The 23866-nt window shown below is 35.8% G+C and overlaps 1 protein-coding gene across 3 annotated transcripts in view; it reads right to left on the bottom strand.

Annotated features, from left to right (window-relative positions):
• Positions 1-23866, bottom strand: part of IQCM (IQ motif containing M) — a 482806-nt gene that overhangs the window by 349246 nt on the left and 109694 nt on the right. For all 3 annotated transcript variants that reach the window (XM_040472666.1, XM_040472682.1, XM_040472674.1), the window contains exons 6-7: positions 6374-6464; positions 1358-1449 (exon numbers count right to left, since the gene is read on the bottom strand). In XM_040472666.1, the coding sequence (XP_040328600.1) occupies positions 1358-1449; positions 6374-6464 (183 nt within the window). The remainder of the gene's footprint in view (positions 1-1357; positions 1450-6373; positions 6465-23866) is intronic.

Here is a 23866-nt window from a genome sequence, read left to right as displayed (position 1 = left end):
GGCTCTAAAAAGGGAAAAAACATATGATTTATCTGAGTTTAATGGTATTTGAAAACAGATTTTTATCAATGCTTAGTATGATTCTGAATAAACTCTAAATATCATAGAACTTTCACTTATAAGGTAGCTAAGGGCTGCAAAACCTCAGCCTTCACAGTTATCAGATTTCAAGATTATACTATTTCACCTATTAGATCCTATGCTTTATGAAGAATTTTTGACAGCATTTACTTCTTCATATACATATTCTAGACTCAGTTGAGATCCACACATTGTTTACACTACCTGGGACCTCAAACTACCTGATCAAGCCTTAAAAGAATTTAAGCTATGGATCAATTCAACATTCAAAAATTTTAAACAGACGTGTGTTCGACTTTAAACAGCATGTGTTCAAGATTCTGACATTATATTCACAAATATTAAAAGTATTGGTGAATATTGGTTGGATTAATGAAAATGTGGTGCTTGAGCCTCCATTTGATGCTTGAATTCCTTATAATAATCAAAGCAGAGAAACGCTGGCAAAATTGTAGTTGGATAAAGGAAATTTTATGCAAGAATGTCTTAAGAATGCAAGGAGAAGCTTCTTCTGCAAATTTTCAAAATCAATCAAAGTCCCACTCTACAAGAAGAGTTTTCTCTTAATGACAGCCTGAAGCTCAAGAACATGAGTAACAAGTTTAAAAAGAGGAAAACTACAAAACAGTTTCTTTGGATCAATAGCCCCCTAGGTCTGTCTTTAAGCAAGTCACCAAGTTCCAGAGAGTTAGCTTTTCAATCACCCTTAAGGGACTTTAAAGAATCATCTATATTTTCTTTTGAAGAATTATGTATTCTTTTAAAACAACAATAACTCAAGGATAGAGGAATTTATAAAAGTATAAGAAATTTATGCTTATAATTTCCTAAAATCTTCAATATTCACACACATTAAAAACATCCAATCTGGGGCGCCTGAGTGGCTCAGTCAGTTCAGCATCCAACTTCAGCCTAGGTCATGATCTCGCCATTCCTGAGTTCAAGCTCCGCGTCAGGCTCTGTGCTGACAGCTCAAAGCCTGAAGCCTGTGTTGGATTCTGTGCCTCTCTCTCTGCCCCTCCCCTACTCATTCTCTCTCTCTCTCTCTCTCTCTCTCTCTCTCTCTCTCTCAAAAATACAGAAACATTAAAAAAATCCAATCTCTCAAGTTCAAATAAAAGAGCTGAAAATGAATTATTAGTATTTGTTTCTGAAATCTCTTTATATTTTGACACAGTATTTAAAGGAAATACTAGCTATTTGACACTGCATTTTAAATGAATGTGAAATAATGAAAGTCACTGCGTTATTATTAACACTTACGAATGAGACTCACCATGTTCTTTCGGAAATCCCATGGAAGAGGTGGTCATGGGTTGTAAGGGCAAGCCAAAGTTGATGGGGACAGCATATGGTGAGACCAACAATCTGTTTCCAGAATGTAAAGATAAAGCCTTGAGTGATTTCTAATCCCTATTTTGTAATACAAACGCTCAAGAACAATGTTATAATATTGGATGCTAATCACAGAGAAAAAAACCACTTGTCTCCTATCAGTAGAGACTATGCATGTTGGACCCTCAGCATTCTGCAGAGTTAGAAGCATGCAGTAGGCCCTCTATAAATATTATTGAAAATATATATTTTTATGTAATTATGTTATTACATAATAAATATATAATATTTATTGAATTAAGACAAAAATAATACAAAATTTTGCTGGCTCTGAGCACGGATAACAAACAGGAACATTTGCTTTCTGAATGAAAACAAAACTCAGAAAAGTGAACAAACATCATATCTATTTATTCTCTCTTTCCCAAGAGATTTTAAGTAACATGTTTCCTATCATGACTTAGCGAGATTTAACCAAGTCAGCTGAATCAAAAACTGGTGATCATGTAGAAATTTTAGCAAATGTACATAAGCAAAAGGAAGAAAATAAAAATTAGCCCTAATTCACCACCCTATTATTTTAGTCATATTTGTAAAACCTTAAATGCTTCTTAAGGGCCAGGCACTATTCTAAGTTCTGTCTGTCTTGCTGCATTTAATGCTCACAACAAGATACTGGGTTTTTATTATTATTACACCCATTTTATTTTATTTTTATTTATTTATTTATTTATTTAAATTCAAGTTAGTTAACATACAGTGTACTATTGGTTTAGGAGTAGAACCCATTGAATCATAACTTACATATGACACCCAGTGCTCATCCTAACAAGAGCCCTCCTTAATGCCTATCACTCATTTAGCCCATCCCCCCACACTAACCTCCCCTCCAGCAACCTCAGTTTGTTCTCTGTATTTAAGAGTTTCATATGGTTTGCTTCCCTCTGTTTTATCTCATTTTTCCTTCCCTTCCCTTATGTTCATCTGTTGTGTTTCTTAAATTCCACATATGAGTGAAATTATATATTTGTCTTTCTCTGACTTCTTATGTTTAGCATAATACACTCTAGCTCCATCCACGTTGTTGCAAGTGGCAAGATTTCATTCTTTTTGATCACCAAGTAATATTCCATTATATATATATATATATATATATATATATTCTTTTACAAATGAAGAAACTAAGACATTAAATGGTTAAGTAGTATATAGTTCAAATCATCCCATCTAGAAATGGGTGGAGCCAGGATTTGAATCCAAGTAGTGGGACCTCAAGAACTAAACTCCTTATAAATATTTTATACTAACTGTATTTGTCATAATTAACATATGTACTATATTTCATACCTTCTCTGTTTATTTGCACATATATGTACATGAACCCTTTAGCTCATTTTTTTTTTACTTAATATCATGAATTTCTTTATTTGTAAATGTACAAAGATGTACACTGTCATTTTGACCCTTTACAAAGCATTCCATTATATGGATTTAACATACTGATGGTTTATTTACCAATTTCTTTTGCTGGATATTTGGGTTGCCTCCACTTTTTTGGTATTTATAAACAAGGATGAAAATCTTTGAACATTCATATTTGTGAACCTATCCAATTCTTTTCTTATTATAAATATCTAGAAACTGAATTGCCAGTTCAAATGTTATATAAATATTATAGAAATTTTTAGGATTTTAGGGGCGCCTGGGTCACTCAGTTGGTTGAATGTCCAACTTCGGCTCAGGTCATGATCTTGCAGTTTGTGAGTTTGAGCCCCACGTTGGGCTCTGTGCTGACAGCTCAGAGCCTGGAGCCTGCTTCAGATTCTATGTCTCCCTCTCTCTCTCTGCCCCTCCCCTGTTTGTGCTTTGTCTCTCTCACTCTCAAAAATAAATAAACATTAAAATAATTTTAAGAAATTCTTAGGATTTGAAAACATTTTGCCCATCAAAAAACTAGGGTCTCTGAGGGAAGACTCTGTGGCAGAGTTTTACATTTGACATACAGTTGATACTTAATAAATAGTAAATAAATGACTGACTTAATAGGATCCATTAGTCTATCTGTCACTCATGTGGTCACATGCAGTGGCCAAACAACTGAGGTATCACTAGTATGACCAAATCATACAGTCAAGGGAAAATATGAAAGGCTTGAGTATACAGTCAGCTTTGCAAAACCCCATTTAAAATTCTAGAATTTATTTGTATGTCATCAAGAATAGGGCCACAATATACTAATCAATCACAATTTTCTTTGATCTCTTCTATCTGGCCCATGGTTATATATTTAAATCTCCAAATTAGGACTATTAATTGCATTGTTCAATGATTCCCTATTAATGAAAGATCCTAACAGAAGCAGACCACAGTTCATCCACTTAAGCAAAATATTTTACAAACATTAAGGTGAAATGGCAGGGTCATTTCAACTTGGATGTGAAATGCAGTGAGGGATTCTATCATTACTTTATAATCTTCTCATTTTATTATTCAATTGATCAGAACATCCTAAATACAAACTGTCACATAACACACAAGAAACTCCCGAATGGTCACAAAACTAGGGGAAGAAGTCTGGGCTCACTTGCCTAAGTTACAGAATGCATTTACAGAAATACAGTTGTCATACCTCCAAGTGCACCAAATATTATAAACAACAACAACAAAAATAGCTCTAATAAATAAGTGCAGAGAAAATTAATTTCCTTGGTGGAAAATTAACATTTAGAATGCACTCACATTTATCACTATTGTCATAAAAAGCGTATGTTAATGTATGGTAATCTTTGAAGTTAGAATTCAAAGGTATATTGAAGAACTTCACTTCCTTAAATTTGAAAATTCAGAGGTGTTCAATTTTGGTTTTGCTCTGCAAATCAAATGTAGAGAAATCTGGCAAAAGGAAATCATACATTTATAAGATTGTATTTCTTCATGTATTGTCCAAGGAAATTTCTTTTGTGGAGCCAATATTTTTATGGTCTACCTAAAAATATTATGTGTCTCCCTTAGAAATAAGTATTTTCCAAGGCATCTTCAGGGGAATTGTAAGTAGTTTATATACAGCTTCCCTCACAGGGGTCTATTCGTATTGAACAGAAATCTTCCAGAAGTCTCACAAAGAGTTGGGCAATTCATGCTAATTAGTGCTGGAACCTGTCCCTGCATTGTTAACAACCCCCTACCTGATTTCCAACTGATTCTATTGTCCTTTCTGTTGCTTATATCCTCATGGCTAAGTTTCCTTATCTTTATTATGTGGTGAACTAGATTTCAGTAAAAATTTCACTCTAATGGCATCTTATTTGTCTAGTTAAGCACAGGTTTTCTAATACCCTGAGTCCCCATGTCCCAGAACACTTATTTGTCTTTCCTTCTGTATTCCCATCACACTTCTAACATTAATGAAATGAAGCTAACTGCAAGGTAGGAAACAAGTTACTGCCATAAGCTAGCTATAAATAAAGACAAAGCAACCCTAGTGGATTGAAGTTCAGGCTTTATGTGCCCCAGGCTGTTACTGGGAGTACATGGACTTGCTCTTAATTTCAGAGGGTGTTGATCTTCCTCATTAGGTAGGACATGTTTTCATTAAAAATGGGATGTTAGGGTGTCAAGAGACCTTTATCTTCCACCAGTTGCAGAAGAAACAATTCTTTGAGAAAGACTCAACTCTCTTGAGAAAGACACACTGAAAGATACTCTACCTGATCAGATTTATTATTAATGAGTGCTCCACTTGTCCCTAAGTCATTATTATTCTTTCTTGAATCTTCAGTCCCATTGAAATACACAGAAAATGGTAGATTTTCAAATTAGTTCAGTTAACTTTTCTAGTTATTAAAAGCATACTTGAAATTCTAAACTATTTGGTTAAATTGGTCTATTAACTACTCTTTTAGCAGTTACCACTCTGCTAGATCAACCTGGGTCTTGGTTTAAATTAAGGCCAAAAGCAAATTTTTTTTAAACTGGTAAATTCCCAATATAATCATTTCTTTTCCTTTGCAATTAACATCTTCCCCTACCATGGATAAAACTAAACCCTCAGTATTAGAGCTTTACATAAATTCCACTCTTCCAAATTTGAATATCATATCACACTTATGCCAACAAAGTGTTGACTTCTGAACATCAATCTCCTAGTGTTAAGCACAGATTGTTGGATAAATGTTGGAAGGTCCATGATATTCTTTATAGCCAGGGAAACATTTTCTCAAATTTTTATTATTTATTACTGTGCTAATTATCCCAAATTTCTGACGATGTTACATAATGAAATAATGTAAAACAAATGACTGAAAAACACATTTAACAGAGCAACATTGATACTCTACAAGTATAAACGTTCCTACAAAATGTGCTGAAGAACCTTTAGAGGTTCTGTAGCCCTAGGGCCAACAGTTATGTACACAATTGTAAAGTTACCTTGAAGATGACCGTGCTATTTAATGGAATAATTCGGAAAAGTAACTGACTCATCTCCACACATCTTTGGAAAGCAGAAGCAAATGCCTTCCCTGAAACTATGCTCTACAGGATCAGTCTCACCTTCCGTTAGAAAAAGACTAACTTTAAATTATTAAATTAAAAAAGAAAAATTATAACTTAACTCTGCTCCATAATTGCTGCAGAGGAGTTATTAAAATTCCAAACTTATGTAATATTATCATAAAATATGGCATTTTTCTCAAGAAAGCCACAAATTGGATTTGAGCTTATGCACTGTAAAACCCAGATGGTTTGCTTAACTACTCAGACATCCTCCAGTTCAAAAGTTAATTGAATTGAAAACTAAAATTTTGATAATTGATATGCTTTAAGGGACTCAAGCAGAAGGACAAATTAGGATCCCGCACGATGTGTTAATAGACTTGAGAAACTACAATTGGTCAGAAGTATTCGCATAGTAGAATAAAACTATACATTTTCTCTAGGTTAGCTAATTACACATTACCTGGACTTAACATGGTGCTGATGCTTTTCTTTCTCCATTTTTTTACTCACTGATTCAATATTAGTCACTATTTTACCCAGTTTAACTTGTTCTGGAATTTAAAAAAAAGAAAAAAGAAAAAAAAACCTTTAATTGTATCCTCTTCATTTTCAAGTTCTAAGTGCATATTTTGAATTAAATTGCAAATTGCCGATTTTTTAATAACAAGAGGTACAATATTTTTCAAACAAATTACTAACACAAAGATACTCTAAAAACACATTTGAGTGTTTTTTTTTCACCCCACGCTCCTCAGATGTTTTGCAATTACCAAAATTTAGTACTGAAGGTATAGAGTAAATGAAGTGCATATATCAGAAAGGAGATAGCTCCCCAAGAAATGTCTGCAACAGCACAGTACATACGAATGAATACCAAAGCCCCGTTTATACATATCAGCATTATTATCACCATTATCATCATAAGGCTTAGCTTTTATGGAGAGCTTGCTATTTTAAAATAATTTAGCAATCATTAGTTAATGTAAGTAGGAATATTCATCAATTTGATAAAGCAAGACTGACGTCCAAAAAAGGCAAAGTTCTGCTTTAAAAAAAAATTGAGGTTTTAAAGTCTAAAGAGAAATTTACATAAATATTTTTAAATACCTATTCCTTTCTATTTTATATAGATAATAGGACTAATATAGTTTGAAACATTATCACAAAATATTAATTCAATATCTATTAAGCACGTTCTAGCTACCTGCTCAAGTATAAGAAAGATACACTAAAGATACAGGAAACTTATGAAGTGAAACTCTCTGTTTTAAAAAAATTTACAAACTAGTTGGTGTGTCAATACTAACAGAAGAGCACAGTTGACTATCTTATGTTAATTTAGATTTAAAATATGTAACACAAATATAAAAATTTTGGAGAAACAGAAAACAGAATGTTAAAATTTATTGACTATTTATATACCAGGGATGTTGGTTAGCCTTCCCCATAAATTGTCTCACACTTAAGCCTCAGAACCAGTTTTTGGCGCTTTTGTTTGTTTGTTTTTTGGTGAAGTGCAATGATTACTCTCTTTTACATGGAAGGAGAACAGCTTACCCAAGATCGGGGAAGTTAAAAAGTACAGAGACAGAGCTGCAACTTCTATCCCTCTGACTGTAAGTTCCTTCATCACTATAGCCCCTGCAGCTCAGGGGGCTCCCCTCAGCTGCCTAGTGAGGGAAAGAGGACCATTTCTGTCTTGCTTACTTTGGAGGGTAACAATAGAGCTCAAAAGACATACTTTATATAAAGACACTAATAGATGGAGAAATATGAGGAAGAAGCAGGGAAGGAATTTATAAGTTTTAGTCTTAAAAATAGAAACATTTAAAAATATTTGCCATATGCTAAATGTGCTAATTCCTATACATGGGTTATCATATTTTACTCTCACAAGCACAACACAAATTAGGTTCTATTATTATCCTCATTTTACAGATGAGGAAAATGAGTCAGAGAAAGAGATTAACTTCCCCAAGGTTATATAGCTAACAGTAGGTAGAGTCAATATTCAAACCCAGGTAGGCAGTCCTTGTAGCCTGCATTGTTAATCAATATGATACTCAATATGCATATTTATTTTATTTCAGGAATATCTACTGAGTGAAAATTGCTATGCTAACTCCTAAACAGGGGAGATATAAGACAACAATTAATAAAACATGATTGGCACTTTCAAGGGACAGCATGACTAACAGCAAAAATTATTGCAGAAAAGCAAAGGAGCAAAAGGATAGGGAGGAAAGATCACGAGAAGGTGTGATCCAGAGATCTAAGGAGTGAATTTTATAGTGATGCTAAAGAAAGTAAGATTGGGTTACTATAATAATTAATAAAGCAGAAGATATGCCCATTTGGGGGGGGTTAAATTCATTTTTTTAGTAATCTCTACACCCAACATGGGGCTTGAACCCACAACCCTGAGATCAAGAGTTGCATGCTCTTCTGAGCCAGCCAAGTGCCCTTATATGCCCATTTTTAATAAAATCTGTTAAAAAACTTCAGGCATAATCCATTTAAATGCTAAACTAAAAGCCTCTACAGTAGCATTTAACTAAATCATGTTAGGACTGCATCCAAAATTTAAAAAAATAAGTATAGTTATATCCCTTTAAAAAGAGGGATTTCTAGAAAGGCAATTAAAGCATATAAAAAATCCAACATTACTTCTAATTAGCTTAATAAACCTTTGGATGGGGAACCAGACTTATTGTATGCCTTTGGGCAAATTATATCATCTCAGAGTTCATAACTATTCCCTTTATGTAAAATCTAGTCTCTAAACCAATTACATCAAACTCAAATTCAGTTCTAGAATGTAAATTATAAATCACCTCTGGTTAGAATAATTGGTAAATAAGAGACAAACAGGGAGACTCGGAGAAGAAAATGCAGGTAAAGCAATAAATTTAGGGCTTTTGTAATGAAATCAAACATACGGAACATAAGGCATTGGAACTGCCAAAGGACTCTAGTCCTTAACACTGTGTACCATGCTTTCTTCAGATTTCAGCTGGAATGGACCATTCATTCACCTGGAATCAATCATCCATTTGATTTCCTTCACTTCTGAGTACTTCACCTGTCTCTTCATGGACTCATGTTGCCTTGCCACCTCCAGCTGTTGTTGTGCATGCCCCACAGCTCTTTCTTTGGCTGCCTTCTAACCCTTTACTTGAATGATCTAGCCAATGCCCATAGCTAAATTAATCAACTAAATGTAGATGCCTCACAAAATCTATATATCTTGCCCAGACTGCTCTCAAGTGCCAAATTTGAATAACAAACTATCTCTATATACATGTCCCAAGACATCCCAATTAACATTTCTCTCTCACAATTAATGACACTACCATCCATCCATCTACTTGGAAGTTACTTATACTCATTCTTGCTCAGTTTCCTCCTACAATCAGTCATTAAATCCCTTCCATCCTTTCCCAAACATAGGGCCTCAAAACGGACCTTTGTCTTCTCTCCTTTGAAAACTAATACCTTCCTTCCTTGGATTCCTGCCTCCAACCAAAATACCCTCCAATCCATCCTCCTTACTTGCCATGAGTAATCCTTGATTTTCAAGTTAGAGATTTAAAATTATCATTGTCATTTTTTTAACTTTTTAATTCATTATCATGGGTTTTTACTTATTTTTAATGTTTATTAATTTTTGAGAGAGTGTGTGTGTGCATGTGTGCACAAGCAGGGGAGGGGCAGAGAGAGAGGGCGACAGAGGATCAGAAGCAGGCTCTGTGCTGACACCAAACATCGAGATCATGACCTTGAGCCTAAGTCAGACACTTAACCAACTAAGCCACCCAGGTGCACCTCATTGTCATTGTTTTAAAATTTAATTTCACTGTAATCAGAGAACATGAAGTATAATTCCAAATTCTTTGAAGTTTATTGATTCCTACTCCATAAAACAGTGTGTAGTCAATTTTTCATAATGTTCCATATTTGTCTGAAAAATATATATCCTCTCATTGTTGTTCTATATTGATCTAATAAGTTGACTTTTTTTAAGTTTATTTATTTATTTGAGAGAGAGAATGTGTGAGCAGGGGAGGGGCTGGGAGAGAGGGGGAGAGAATCCCAAGCAGGCTCCATGCTCTCAGCGCAGAGCCCAACAGGGGGCTCAAACTCACAAACCTTGAGGTCATGACCTGAGCCAAAACCAAGAGTCGCATGCTTAACAGACTGAGCCACCCAGGCACCACAATTGGTTAACCTTCCTAATGTAGTTGTTTAAATCAAATTTTATAACTTTACTGATATGTATACACATATAATTTATCTTTCGCTGGACCATTTGAAAGTAAGCTGAAAACAGTACGACATTTCTCCTTTAAATATTTCATTACATAGCTCCCAAGAACAAGTACATTTCTTACACATTCATAATCCCCACCTAAGGATTTAACATTGATAAAATAATATTATCCAATAAATTGCCTATAAAAATTCTCCTAACTGTCCCCCAAATACCCTTTATAGATGCTTATTTATTTCAATCCAGGATCTAAACAAGGATCATATATATCTCTTAGATCTATTTAAACCTAGAAATTCCCTGTGAATATGGTAGCCACCAGCATATAACTACTGAGTCTTAAAATGTGGCGATTCTGAATTAAGATATACTATATGTATAAATACAGTCTGAATTTCTAAAATTTACTACAAAAATGTAATATTTCAAATTAAAATGTTATATTAATTAAATACTTAAGTAATATCTTCCTATATTGAACTAAATAAAAATATGTCATTGAAATTAATATCACCTGCTTTTTCTTTATCTTTTTCCATGTGGCCACCAAAAAATTTTAAATTGCATCTGTGGTTTTCAGTGCCTTTCAACAGGACAGTACTGACCTAAAACATTCCTCCTATTCTTTTTTCATCTTGAAGGCAATCTGAATTCTTCCCATTGTTTCTTTGTGACTAGATTAAGATTAAGCATTTTTGACTGGAAGAGTACAGAAGTGTATGGTGTCCTTCCTACACATCCTATGAAATCTCATCAAAAGGTGTTGCTAAATTTGGGCATTAGATTTGGGTGGCAACTGTCAAATATTTCTATTATGAATATATATTTTCCTCCTGTAATTAATAAATAATTTCTGGCTGATACTTTGGCTGTTCCAAAATTCTAATTCAGGTGGCTAAAAGCAACCAATCTTAGTTAAGCTAGACCAGTGGAATTTAGTAGGAACCTAGTTTTCTGGAACTTAGAGTTTTAATAATTCAGGTATTGGATACTGTAAAAGGTAATGTGTTCCCCATCACAGGTATTTCCTGGCAGAGACTGGACAGGGACTTTCCAGAAAACATTAATTAAGGAACTTTGTATCATGAAAATAGTTGGGCTAGAAGAATGTTAACGTATCTTCAATGCAGAGATTTAATGATACTAAGAAAGTGCTTCACACAGGTTAAATCCAGATCCTTTTCATTCAAAAAATGAGATTTTAGGTTTTGTATACTGAGTAATTATAAAATGCTTTTCTTTTTCTTTTCTTTTATTTTAAATATATGAAATTTATTGTTAAGTTGGTTTCCATACAACACCCAGTGCTCATCCCAAAAGATGCCCTCTTCAATACCCATCACCCACCCTCCCTTCCCTCCCACCCCCCATCGGCTCTCAGTTTGTTCTCATATAAAATGCTTTTCTCACCTTTCTCTCTTTTTAGGACCCACTGTTTAAATTATATTCAATCTCATATGAATTAGAATAAAATTTAAAACTTAATGTTGCAAATTTAAAGACAGATTCATTAGTCAAGAATGACAGATTGCAATTTACTGACATTTCACATTCTAGTGTGTGGGCTGGGTGGATGTCATATGATTTTCTACTGTTGGAATTTCTAGCACATGTGTGTTATATAGAATGCCAATTCCTCCCTAGATTGTGAACTCTTTCATGGTCTCTTGAGGACAGGGATTGTGTTTTTATCCAACATCCACTTATTCAATCATTAATTCAACAAATATTTACCAAATGCCTCTAATGTGACAGGCAGTCTGCTAGGCACTGGGGATGCAAGACATAATGTGGGGATTATGAAGGTTATATCCTAGGGAATTCAATAACTAAATAATTAATTACACAAATAATTGAGTACTTCCAATTGCAGTGCTAAAAAAAATCTATTTCCATTATCTCATACATTTAAGACAAGGAATGAAATATATCCTTTCGCTTTTATAATTAGGAGCCTATTCATGGAGAGTTAAAGGCAAAGATAGAAGCAGAAGCAAGATTTCACTGCTATGAAGGAATAAACTCATTGGAAATAATAAATGTAGACTCTCTTTTTAAAAAGTGTGGTTTGAAGAGGAGGAGGGAGATGAAATGACCATCATGGGGACATAAGTTTGAGAAAGAATGTTTTGGTGTCGATATATTTTTAAGATGAGGAGATTTTAGGATGCTTATAATATTGTAAGAAAGGAAAAGGTGGAGACATAAGAAAAAGAAATAATATGTAATAGACAAGGTAGGTTCCTGGCAAGAAGGGAAGGGATGGGATAGAATTTACCCATATTCTAGAGAAAATAGATATATTTTCTTTTCAAGAAGGTAGATAAGGTTTTAGGTAGCTATGAATAAGTTTCTAAAGAGTTCACTATCAAGAACTGTATTTTCTCCATGAAGTAGGAAGTGAGATCATTTACTGGGAGAGGGGTGTAGAAGTTTGATAAGGATCTTCAGGAGAGTGGCAAAGATTTGAAATAAACAGTAAGTGTGGTGGGTAAACAAACTGACCAAGTTTAAATAAAAGGTTTTAACTCTGATTACCTCATAACGCAGTCATCATCACAGCTATCACTTCAAAACAAAACAGAACAAAACCTTCTCTTTGCTTTATAGGAAAATGATTAAACTGGCTGTCTACACATAGTTTGCACTTCCTCATCCCCACTTCCGATCCACTCCCAGTAAAGGTTGCTCAGACACCATATCAAGGGCACAATGACTTCCATGCTATCACTCCCACTGGACAAATCTCTGTCTGCTTTTTCCTGGGCTTTCAGCAGTACACAATGGTTAACAGTAACCCTCCTGTGAAGGGATTACATGACACTTTCTTCTGGTTTTGCTCCTAGGAAAACCAGGCTGCTCATCTTCAATATCTTTTGCTGACTCATCCTCTTTTATCAACCCTCTAAAGGGTTGAGCCTCTATCACAAGCCCTTTTGTATTAATTTCACTTGTTCCTTAGGAAACTTCATCCATGTCCTTGGACAAATTATGTCCATATACCAATGACTCTAAAACTTTATTGTCTATACCACATCTGTCCTCAAAATTTCGCTCATGTATACAGCTGTCTTACATGTGAACTTGCATGTTAACTATCTCAAATATATTTAACAGAACTCTTGATTTTCTCTCCCAAACTGTTCTTTCTTGTATTTCTCATGTCTGTAAATGATATTATCATACAGCCACCCATTCAAATCAGAATCTCATTAACTATCACTAAGATATATCTCTAATTTGGCCATTTCTCTCCAATTTCACTAATACTACAACAATTGCCAGTATAATACTGCATAGAAAACCAAACCAAAAATCAGTGGATTACAAGTTTAGATTTTTGTTGCTCACAACTCTTCAGCTTGGCCAGAGCAGCTCTGAGTCAGCTGGCTTAGATGGGCCAGGCTGGAGAGTTCAACTACCTGGGGCACAGTTTTTCATGGCAGATTGTGGAGTATAAGAGGCAAGTTAAACCACCAATACATTTAAAGCTATTGCTTGCATCATGTCTTCTTATCTTCTATTGACCAAAGCAAGCACAGGGCCAGTCTCACAATCAGTGGGTCAGGGAAGCGTACTCCAATCCAAGGTGGCAGAGGAAGAGAGTGAATACGTGTTGAACAACATTAGGAGTGAAAAATAGCTTTCTGGTTAGTCTATTTCCCTCTAGCCTCTATTACTTCATTTTACACACAGAGGTCAACATATCTGGTTAAGATGGAATTCTGATCATAACATTTGCCTTAAAACCATCCAATCACTTTCCACCACTCTTAAAACAAAAATCAGCTTCTTGCCATTACTTACAGGGCCATACATCATCTGATTCCTGGTCATCTCTCTCACAGGATTTCATATCACTATCCTTATTTTCTCTGCCATTACTCTACATCCACAATGGTTTCCTTCCTTTCAGAACCTTCAATGAGTCAATTCCTGTCCCCTCTCAAGGCTTTTCCACAGCCTGGATTTCTCTTCATATTGCTGCCAGTGATGTGTTGCAGCTGGTTTATACAGCTTTCAATGGCCGGTTGTTAAATTTTTAGAAATTTTTGCAATCCAGATGTTAAACCATTGGTAGCCTGAAATTAGCCACAGTGGGATATTTACACCATGAAAGTCAAGACATGCTATATCAGGCTTTTTTTTTTTTCTTTTTCCAGAGTGCTAGTTTACCAGCACACCACTGGTCCTCCTCTCCGTGACATCTCACATCAAATATGAGTTCCTCAGAGATGCCTTCAAGACATTTGCATCTAAATATATCCCCACAGTCTATTACATCACTCTATTTCCTTCATTGTGATCTTTGTGTTTTGTGATTATCTTCTCTATTCATATGCTTTTTGTCAATCCTATCCCAGCAGAATGTAAGCTCCATTTCACAACTATATCATCAGTGTCAAGAAGAGTGGCTGAAAGGGGCGCCTGGGTGGTGCAGTCGGTTAAGCGTCTGACTTCAGCCAGGTCACGCCATCGATCTTGCGGTCCGTGAGTTCGAGCCCCGTGTCGGGCTCTGGGCTGATGGCTCAGAGCCTGGAGCCTGTTTCCGATTCTGTGTCTCCCTCTCTTTCTGCCCCTCCCCTGTTTATGCTCTGTCTCTCTCTGTCCCAAAAATAAATAAACGTTGAAAAAAAAATTAAAAAAAAAAGAAGAGTGGCTGACATATAATAGATGTTTAATAAAGAATGAATGAATGAATGAATGAATTTTTTCTAGCATGTTATTAGCTATTTATGAATTGAGATTTTTTAATTCCCTTTCTAACTCATGCATAGCATTATAAATCAGAAGCACAGTAAATGTTACTTGTATAAATGAAATAATTTATTAATGCATTTACCAGGTACAGATATAATGGATTTTAGTCAGAAAGGGGATATGCTAGACAAGTTGTCTGAATACTTCAGATTTTACTATATATTTTTATACTCCATTCTCATGTAGGTATTTTTGTCCACAATATGATATCATTCAACTAACAAATGGTAATTGACTACCTCCTTCAGCCATGTGCCAGAGACCATGGAGGTTATAAGAAAATGGGAAACACCATCACCACTTTCCAAAAGTTTGTATTCTATTAATCACACAGTAAAGACAATCATTCATTCATTTGTTGAACAAATCCCTCAAGTGCCTAGCCTAGCATGTATTAGGTACTCAATAAATGCTGAATGAATAAACAAAACCCTGCCAGGAACCAAGAGCAGATTGAATTAAATAAAAGAGAATATAAAGTTCTCTGTGATGTCAGAAGAAGAATACTGGAAATTAATACATATTTTGTCAGTACAATTTAACTATACTATGAGACCTCAGTGTGTAAAACAATAATGCAAAATGTACTAAAATAACAAATATATAACTATTTTCAGAAATCTAAAAATATAATGTAATAGTAATGAAAAAGAAGACAAAGATTATACAACTCCAATCTCCTATAAAGTTTAAGACAATTTACTCAAGTATAATCAATTCAATATCTACCAGGTACAAATTATTATGTTAACTGATATCCTATTTTAGGAATCTGAATCTCATCCCCTAGGGGGTATACTGCATTATTTATTAGGGATCACACAGAAAAACGATTAAGAGGACAGAGAGACTTGAGGGGGTATAAATTTGAACTTTATCACCAGTGTGACCCTCAGGAAGTTTCATCATATCTCTGAGTTCATCTTCCTCACTTGTAAAATGTGTATGATGACAATAGGTTACCATGAGGATTGGATGAGTAATACATACAAAGGACTTAGCACAACAACATCTGGTACATAGCCAATGCTCAGTACAATTCGTGGTGGTGATGGTTAAAGTAACATGTTATTGATTATAGTCCATACAGGATATGAAGCAGACATGTAACATGTTATAAAGTGAAAGCTATATGTGCTATAATGTGCTAACAAAATACTATATCAAGTATGTAAACTTTTAGTAATAGCACAACGTATTGAAAACAAAACACAAAGTCGTATTATGCTAAGTAAATATTCCTATGCCTAAAACTTTTCTATCAAGCATTCATTTCTCTCTTATCTAGTCATAAAATACAGCAGTACTCATTAAGCCTTTAGCAAATTAGGCAGCATACACTCTTCCCCCAAAGCAAAATAATGCCAGATATCCCCTACTGAAATAGCTGAATCTCTACCAAGTAAATATCATAGCTAAAGGCTTAACAAAATTGCCTGGAAGAAATGTATTTATATTGATCTTCTTCGGCCACCTTCTCCTACAAAAAATAAAACTAAAAAACCAAACAACAATAAGAACCAAAGATGTGGGTACAGTTACATGACTCTTACAAATCTGAACCTTCGCTCGGCCTTACCAGGCTCTGGTCCACTTGATGGAAAAATACTGGTGCATATCCCCAGTCAGCCAATCTTGATCTTTCCCTTACATAAAATTAAAACAGGTGGCAGGAGATAATTCTCTATGAATATTTTTACTTTTGTGCACTGTCAGGGCTTTCTGGGCAACAAATTCTGGCACCTGGGTTAAAAGAAGCCTGAATGGCAAACAAGCCAAGTAAGTTAAAGGTAGAGACTCAAAAGAGATTTAGAGGCACCTCCCCTGGAGACATTTATTTACATTCCAAAGACTAATAAACAGAGAGACCTTCACTTCACCTCCTTCTATCATTTATAAAGCACTTGTGAGCTTTCTTGCACTCACTCTTGCTCTCTTTCTCCCTCTCTCTCCCTTTCTCTCTCTCTCTCTCTGCCTCCCTCCTCTCCCCTCTCCCTTCTCTGCTGTCTCTCTCTGCAGGGAAGAAAGGGCAATTGTGCCAAATGCCCCCAAATAAACTCTAAAATTCATAATTGCAGAGTTCCTCTTCGTGGTACTAACTCCACTGTATATGAGGTACAGGGAAACTGAGGTAAGATGTTCTTCTGAGTAAATAAGTCTATCTCTGATACAGAAATCTCATGTTTCTTATCAAGATAGGTAGATGTGGATGGATGGATGGATGGATGGATGGACGGACATAGATAGCCAGATTGCTAGCTAGCTAGCTAGCTAGCTAGCTAGCTAGCTAGCTAAAGATATAAAACTTAACATAAGCAGGGTTGATGTACTCCTTTCCCTCACAGATGAGCCACATTGAGGGAAGTTAAGGAACTGACTTCCAGATGTGTGATTGTTCTACCTAGCTCTGTCAGGTCACCACCCTTCATACCTGTTCCCCATGCTCCCTCCTCACCATGCAAGGAAGTCCATCTTTGGGTTATGACTCCAAAAACCTTAGCACTATTCTCTTTTAGCTTATAGCTGGGCACCTACTAAACTCTCTAGTTCTAAACCATTCCATTGCAATATCTCTCAAGAGTTTTTGAAAACAACTTGCTACAAACACTCATTCCCTCAGGAAATGCATCATACCAGAGAGTATGAGATACTTAAAGTGAGCAGTGTGGGCATATGGATTAGCAGACTGAGCTGGCTGGTCCACCGCTGGCCTTGGGTAAGACACTTAGCCTCTCTAAGCTTCAGTTTCATCATTCTTAAAATTAGGGAATGATACTTCTGAGTGTTATAAATTAGACTCTAATGTGTTCAGTAAGTTGTCAACTATCTGCGTATAAAGCACTCCCTGTATAGGCGCTCAGAATAGGGAACTGTTGCTGCTTATCATTGATGTGTGTATTGTCTCTTTTGCTTTTCATAAAGACAAAACATAAATTCCTCAGCACTTGCTTTACCTAGCAGGACTCTTATATTACTAAGGCCATCACCAGAGGGACCCAAGGACCTCATCTTTCTTTCCCATTGTGTCTAATCTAAAGAATACAGGAGACTTGCTAATAACCCCAAATCCCTCTGAACATGCTTCCTAAAAGTGAGGCATAAAAACACACAAACTGAGTCTCAGAAGCAAGTAAATACATCACACTCTAGCACAGGCCCTGAATTCGATCTTGAGAACTCAAAGATATTTGACCCTACCTAGAATACTGTCTGCAGAAACCTGGGAAGGTAGCAGTCATCAGGAGTAGGTAACAGATATAAAGACAAATCAATGTAAAGCTAATTAAATTCACATGTTAGGGAACAAAATACAAGCATTCATGGAGAAACCTAAAATACCACAGCCCTTAATCATAACCATTTAGTAACCTTGACATGGCAAGGAGGGTATTCATTTATAATCTTATCCCTCACAGCAGATATTCCTGGGGTGAGAAGGGTGTAATTACTAGGGCAGGACTGCTAAACATAGAAGGTGGTAGCTTTAGGCATTAGGGAGTGTTTGCAAATGGAGATTGCTTTATTTATTAATTTCTGAAGCATAAATCATGCTGCATCTTGCAATGGTGTTGTCATTTCTCTTGCATGCACACACTGAATTACTGAGCAGTGCTATGCAATGTGTCTCACACATGCTAGCACTTCCATTTCATACTTCACAGTTTTAGTGTCACTTTGAGGTTTGAAATGTTTCACAGTTATTTGCTATATGTGGGTGCCAAAAAAAAAAAAAAAAGTCAGCCTATATCACTGAAAAAGATGCTGCAAGAATAGAAAATGGTTAGAGTCATATGGGAATGTTTGTCCCATTAACATTCAGAACTTTATCAAGAATCAATTTACTTTTTATCAAAATCTAATTTATGCTTTACAGATGCATGGGAGCATACAATTATTTTGCTCACCACATACACTTCTCACAAAGTTAAATATAAACTTTTATTGATATAGATAAGATTCTATAATTAGGAGGAAATTGAAAACACCATACATATTTTCTAGCCTACAACTTGCCCATATGCTCTAACATAACAAACCCCAAATCCTCAATCCAGTCACCTGATCTAATCCAGTGTAAATATTGAGCGAATTTCTATGTATATATCTTGACACATGTTTCAGTTTAATGTGCTGAAGTCAATCTATTTAAATAAAGATAGAATGGCTTATATCTGCCATAAATATAAATGTGTTAAGACAGATCATACACTGAACAATATATGGATAGACATCGACAAATAATGACAGGCGTTTTACTATCAATTCTTGTAAAGCGCTACCACACCTGATGACGTCCTATTTCTGCCTATATACTTTTACTGATGACTCCCTTACTTTTACATGCACCCCCAGTATTCTGGCATATGACCACCCACATACCACATGTATATTTTTATTAACATAACCTGTCTAGTTGTCAGCCACAAAACTGAATAAACAAATAAATAAATAATAAACATGTTAAGACACAAACAAAAAAGGAAGCTTTTCACACGAGAAGTGTCTAGAATAAGCACTTGGCAGAAATCAAGCACTAAGTAAAGATGTGTCCTCTTCCTCTCCTTGTCTTTCTAACTGCACAAGATGTCTCCTCAAGCTTAAATGTCTGGTTTGTTTCATTACAAATAGATTCCGAGAGCCTGGTAAGCATGAGAAGAAAGCAAAAAGAGAAGTAAGCAAATACAGATGGAAACTCAAGTAGTGACATGTTTGGGTATGCTCTGAATACTGTTTAAGAGATTTTTTTTCCCCTCCTAGGAAGAGGAGTTTAGGCCTATCTGAAAGATTATAATTAATTGCTAGAATGTAGGAGAGTAACTTTTCCATATAGCCCTTAACAGAGAAACAGATGATGTCAGAGAAAATAATACTGACTTGTTGCCAGCACTAGAAAGAGTCCAAAGGGCTATTCTAGTTGCAAATATTCCATCAAGAATCCAGGGTAATCCTGAAACTGGGTGTTCGGAGATAAGACCAAGCTCCACAAAATGGACAACGGGCGCAAGAAAAGCTCGTTACCACAGAAGGCTAGCATCGGTCTGCTTTGTGTTCCCAACTTAAACTCTACCTTGGCAAAAATGCAAAACTGTCTGTATTTGCTATATTTTATATTTGCAACTTTCTCTCTAAATGTATGTACAATTAAATGAATAGCAGCAACAACAAAAGTTAAAACATACAACTTCGTTACCATAGAATAAAAGTGGCTACTAGAAAGCAATAATATTACACTATTTAAAAGGTTTTGATTCCACTTGGTTACCTCTGTTAGCTACGTATAATGGATATTCTGACCCAGGATTTACCATTGCCCCAAAGTACTGACATTGTACCAAACTGCCTCAGGAAATTAACAAAAGAGGTCTCACAATAAATCAATTGCAACTCATGTTAAAATTAACACTTCCTAGTGGCATGTTTAGAAATAGGTGGGGAGAAGAGGTGGAAGAAATGGATCAGAAAATACCTGCAGAACTTTTTAAGTATCACAAATTCCTTAAAAAGATAGGCAAGTATTGGTTTAGACAATAGGCCAAGGCCTCGACTGTGGTTTCTAAAGAGACTGATTGGGCCTTCAGTCAATCATGTTTTTGCTTTACACTTTAGTTATAAACAGGTCTTGTGTCAAACTTTCTGTCAGATGCTGTGGGGTTAACAAAAGTGACAAAATATATGGTCTGAGTGATCATCAGAATTAGAGAACACCTTATACAGAATAAGAAATAATTTTATTTAGAAAGTAATAATTCAGAGTTTACTTGAGAATGTCAAGGGAAAAATGATTACCATTAAAGGGAAAGTCGGGCTAATGGTTAACTATTGAGTAGCTGAAGCTGTTCTGATTAAAATGTTAGAATATGAGGGGCGCCAGGGTGGCTCAGGCGTTTGAGCATCCAACTCGATATCGGTTCAGGTCATGGTCTCGTGGTCGTGGGATTTAGCCTCGGGTTGGGATAGAGCCCTGTGTTGGGACTATGGGACTGAGCCCCATGTCAGGCTCCACACTCAGTGTGGGGGATTCTCTCTCTCCCTCTCTCTGCCCCTCCCCCATTCGTACGTACATACGTTCTCTCTCAAAATAAAATAAATATTTAAAATGTTAGCATATGAGAGAATTAATTCATAAGATCCTAACATTCTCTAGAACCCTTTCTCTATTTCACACCACCACACGCTACTTCATAAGCTGAGAGTGTCTTTCTCATGTATAAGCACAAGACAGACATATTCCCAAATGCATGGTATTTGTGAAGAAGGTGCAAAGCTGGAGAAGTCTCCAGTCTTCCAGTCTTTTTCGCACTCTACTATCAGTACAAAAACATTTTATCAGGGGTTCCAATATATGTATAGTTGTTTATCTATAAATTACACTGGCATTCTGCTTTATTAACTGTGTACATTATAAAACAAAAAATAGACATTTTAATCAGAAGATACAGAAAAATATCAACAGAAACTTCTTACACAACCAGGTATCACATTGCTCAACCCTTGGAATAAGCATTCCCTATTATAATATCAATGGATCAGAGTACAGGGTTGGCAAACCACAGCCAGGGGCAAATTCAGCTCATTACCTATTTCTGTAAATAAACTTTTATTGGAACACAGGCACAATCACCCGTTTACCTACTATCTATGGCCACTTTCGTGTTACAAAAGCAGAGTTGAGTAATTGCGACAGGCAACACATGGGCCACCAAGCCAAATATTTTTACTATTATCTGACCTTTTACAAAAACAGTTTGCCCTGCCCCCCTGCCCCATCAGGATTAATTTTGAAGTATCTAAGGATGGAGAGTTCTACAGATACAGCAATAAGACGGAGCATCTGAAATGGAGAAAAAGAAAAAGGCAGAAGTGACGAATCGGCTAGGGAGGGCAACCAAGTTGCAACACAGACAAACGAGAAGAATTCTCTACCAGAATAAAACTGACCGCAGCATCAGAGAGTATGAACGCAGAACTTAAATACTGGTGAAAATAAAACACAAATCAAAGGTACAGAGGAACAGTTTATTTTTTAAAACTGGTATTTCTTACAATACTCCCACGAAGGTAGGTAACTTCTATCTCAGCACAACTTTGGTTGGCATACCTTTTATATCTACGTCAGCACTTGCCACAAACTTCAGATTAGGGGCCCACAAAATATTTAGGATATCAATGGTTAAAAAGTTTGGTTTAACATGAAGAACGAATAGCACAAATTCCAATTCAAATCTCTCTCTCACACACACGCACACACATAATTCTAGTCCTCGCATCCTCTAGCAAATATCATAATATTCCCTTAGCTGTGACGGGGGTTCTCTTAAATATGCTACTAAAGATAATTGTTGGAATATAGAGAGTGAAGGCATTCATGTCCCCCATAATCTCCTTCCTTTGTCAGTCAATGCCAAAAGATCCTAGCATTTATTTATTCTGCAATAGTAGTTTTGACTTTCCCAACTAGAGAGGACAGAAATGACAAAATAAAGATACCTGCTGTGTTTTAGTATGCCACATGTGCCTTAGAATGGGCCTGTGGTAATACACCCAATAAATAATTATTGATTGATTCCTGAGAGGTTATCTGCAAACTGTGTTGTTCCATCTCATCGCTTTTATTATAAAACTGAATACTCTTTTTAAAAAAATGTTTCAGGATGAAGTGGAAAGAGCACTGGACTAAGTGTCTTAGAAATTTAGTTCTAGTCACAGTTGGTGTGACAAACTAGCTTTGTCACACACTGACTTGAGCAAGTTACTTTATCGCTTTTGTTTCTCTCTCAGCATAATGATGGGTTAGAGCAGCTGACAACTAATACCTTAATATTTAGCTCTAAAAACCCTGTGAAAAGATGACATTTAAAGATACAGCAAATCATTTTAAACCATGTTACTCAGGTCAGGTGTTATAAAATGGCAGCTGGAGAGCTGAATCCAGACACAGATTTGGCCGGGGTCGAGGGGTGTGGGGAGAGGTTTCAATGTTCAAGGTATTGAATCAGAGTGTATCTGGATGGGTGTGCTTTCTCTAGCTTGCCATAGACACTATTCCTCCCATTGATCACACTGGCTATTTTATAGTTACCTGCTGATCTCAGAAGGGCATTTAAGTTTGTACCCCATGACTTAAAGCAATTATAATTCTGTTGTTATTTCAATACTAGGATGATGAAAAACGGAAGTACTATTGTTACCGAACAGAACTTTAGAACACATAATGAGAAGGTACTAAGCTTCTCCCAATATCCTTGAGTTCTTCTTCATTCAGAAGGCAATGTAGAGTGTAGTGACTAAAAACTCTGAATTTTAGATACAAAAAATCTTGGTTTCGGCTCTTCTGTTTACCACTAATAAGACCTTTGACCTTGGGTGGCAATTCGTTGGGGCTCTCTGGACCTCTGCTTTCTTATTGGTAAAATGGAGGTGGGGTGGTTAGGCTAAATTGTGTCTGATGTACATTTTATCTCTGCAATTCTGCAATTCTATGAACAATTTCATTGTTTTGACCTTATTTCCTAGAACTTTGAGGAAGCTACAGGCCTTTAGAAATAAACAGATTTATCTAAGCTAAAAGGAGGAAAAGACACAGGAACACTCTAGTCTGATAAAATCAAAATGCAGCAATAGATGAAAAGGAGGAGTCATTTCCTGCAATGCACACAGCAGTAAATAAAATAATGGAGAAGCCCTCACTAAAACACACAGCCAACAAAGCCTAAAAATTCTTTAGCACTAATACAAAAACAGGCCAATGGTAATAACATTAGACTATGAATTAAAAATACTGCATTGTAGTCCCTGCTGTGCCACTTATTTGTGACTTTAGCTTCTTATTTAAACACATTGAGCCTCAAATTCCTTATTTGCCAAAAGGAGGGAACGATAGTGTTTTGAAACTACAAATATATGTGCATAGAATTTATACAA

The sequence above is a fragment of the Herpailurus yagouaroundi genome, unplaced genomic scaffold (assembly GCF_014898765.1).
Source record: "Herpailurus yagouaroundi ecotype Mexico unplaced genomic scaffold, PumYag 28, whole genome shotgun sequence".
In the NCBI taxonomy this organism is placed as follows: Eukaryota; Metazoa; Chordata; class Mammalia; order Carnivora; family Felidae; genus Herpailurus; species Herpailurus yagouaroundi.
This window is presented reverse-complemented; position numbering and strand designations above follow the sequence as displayed.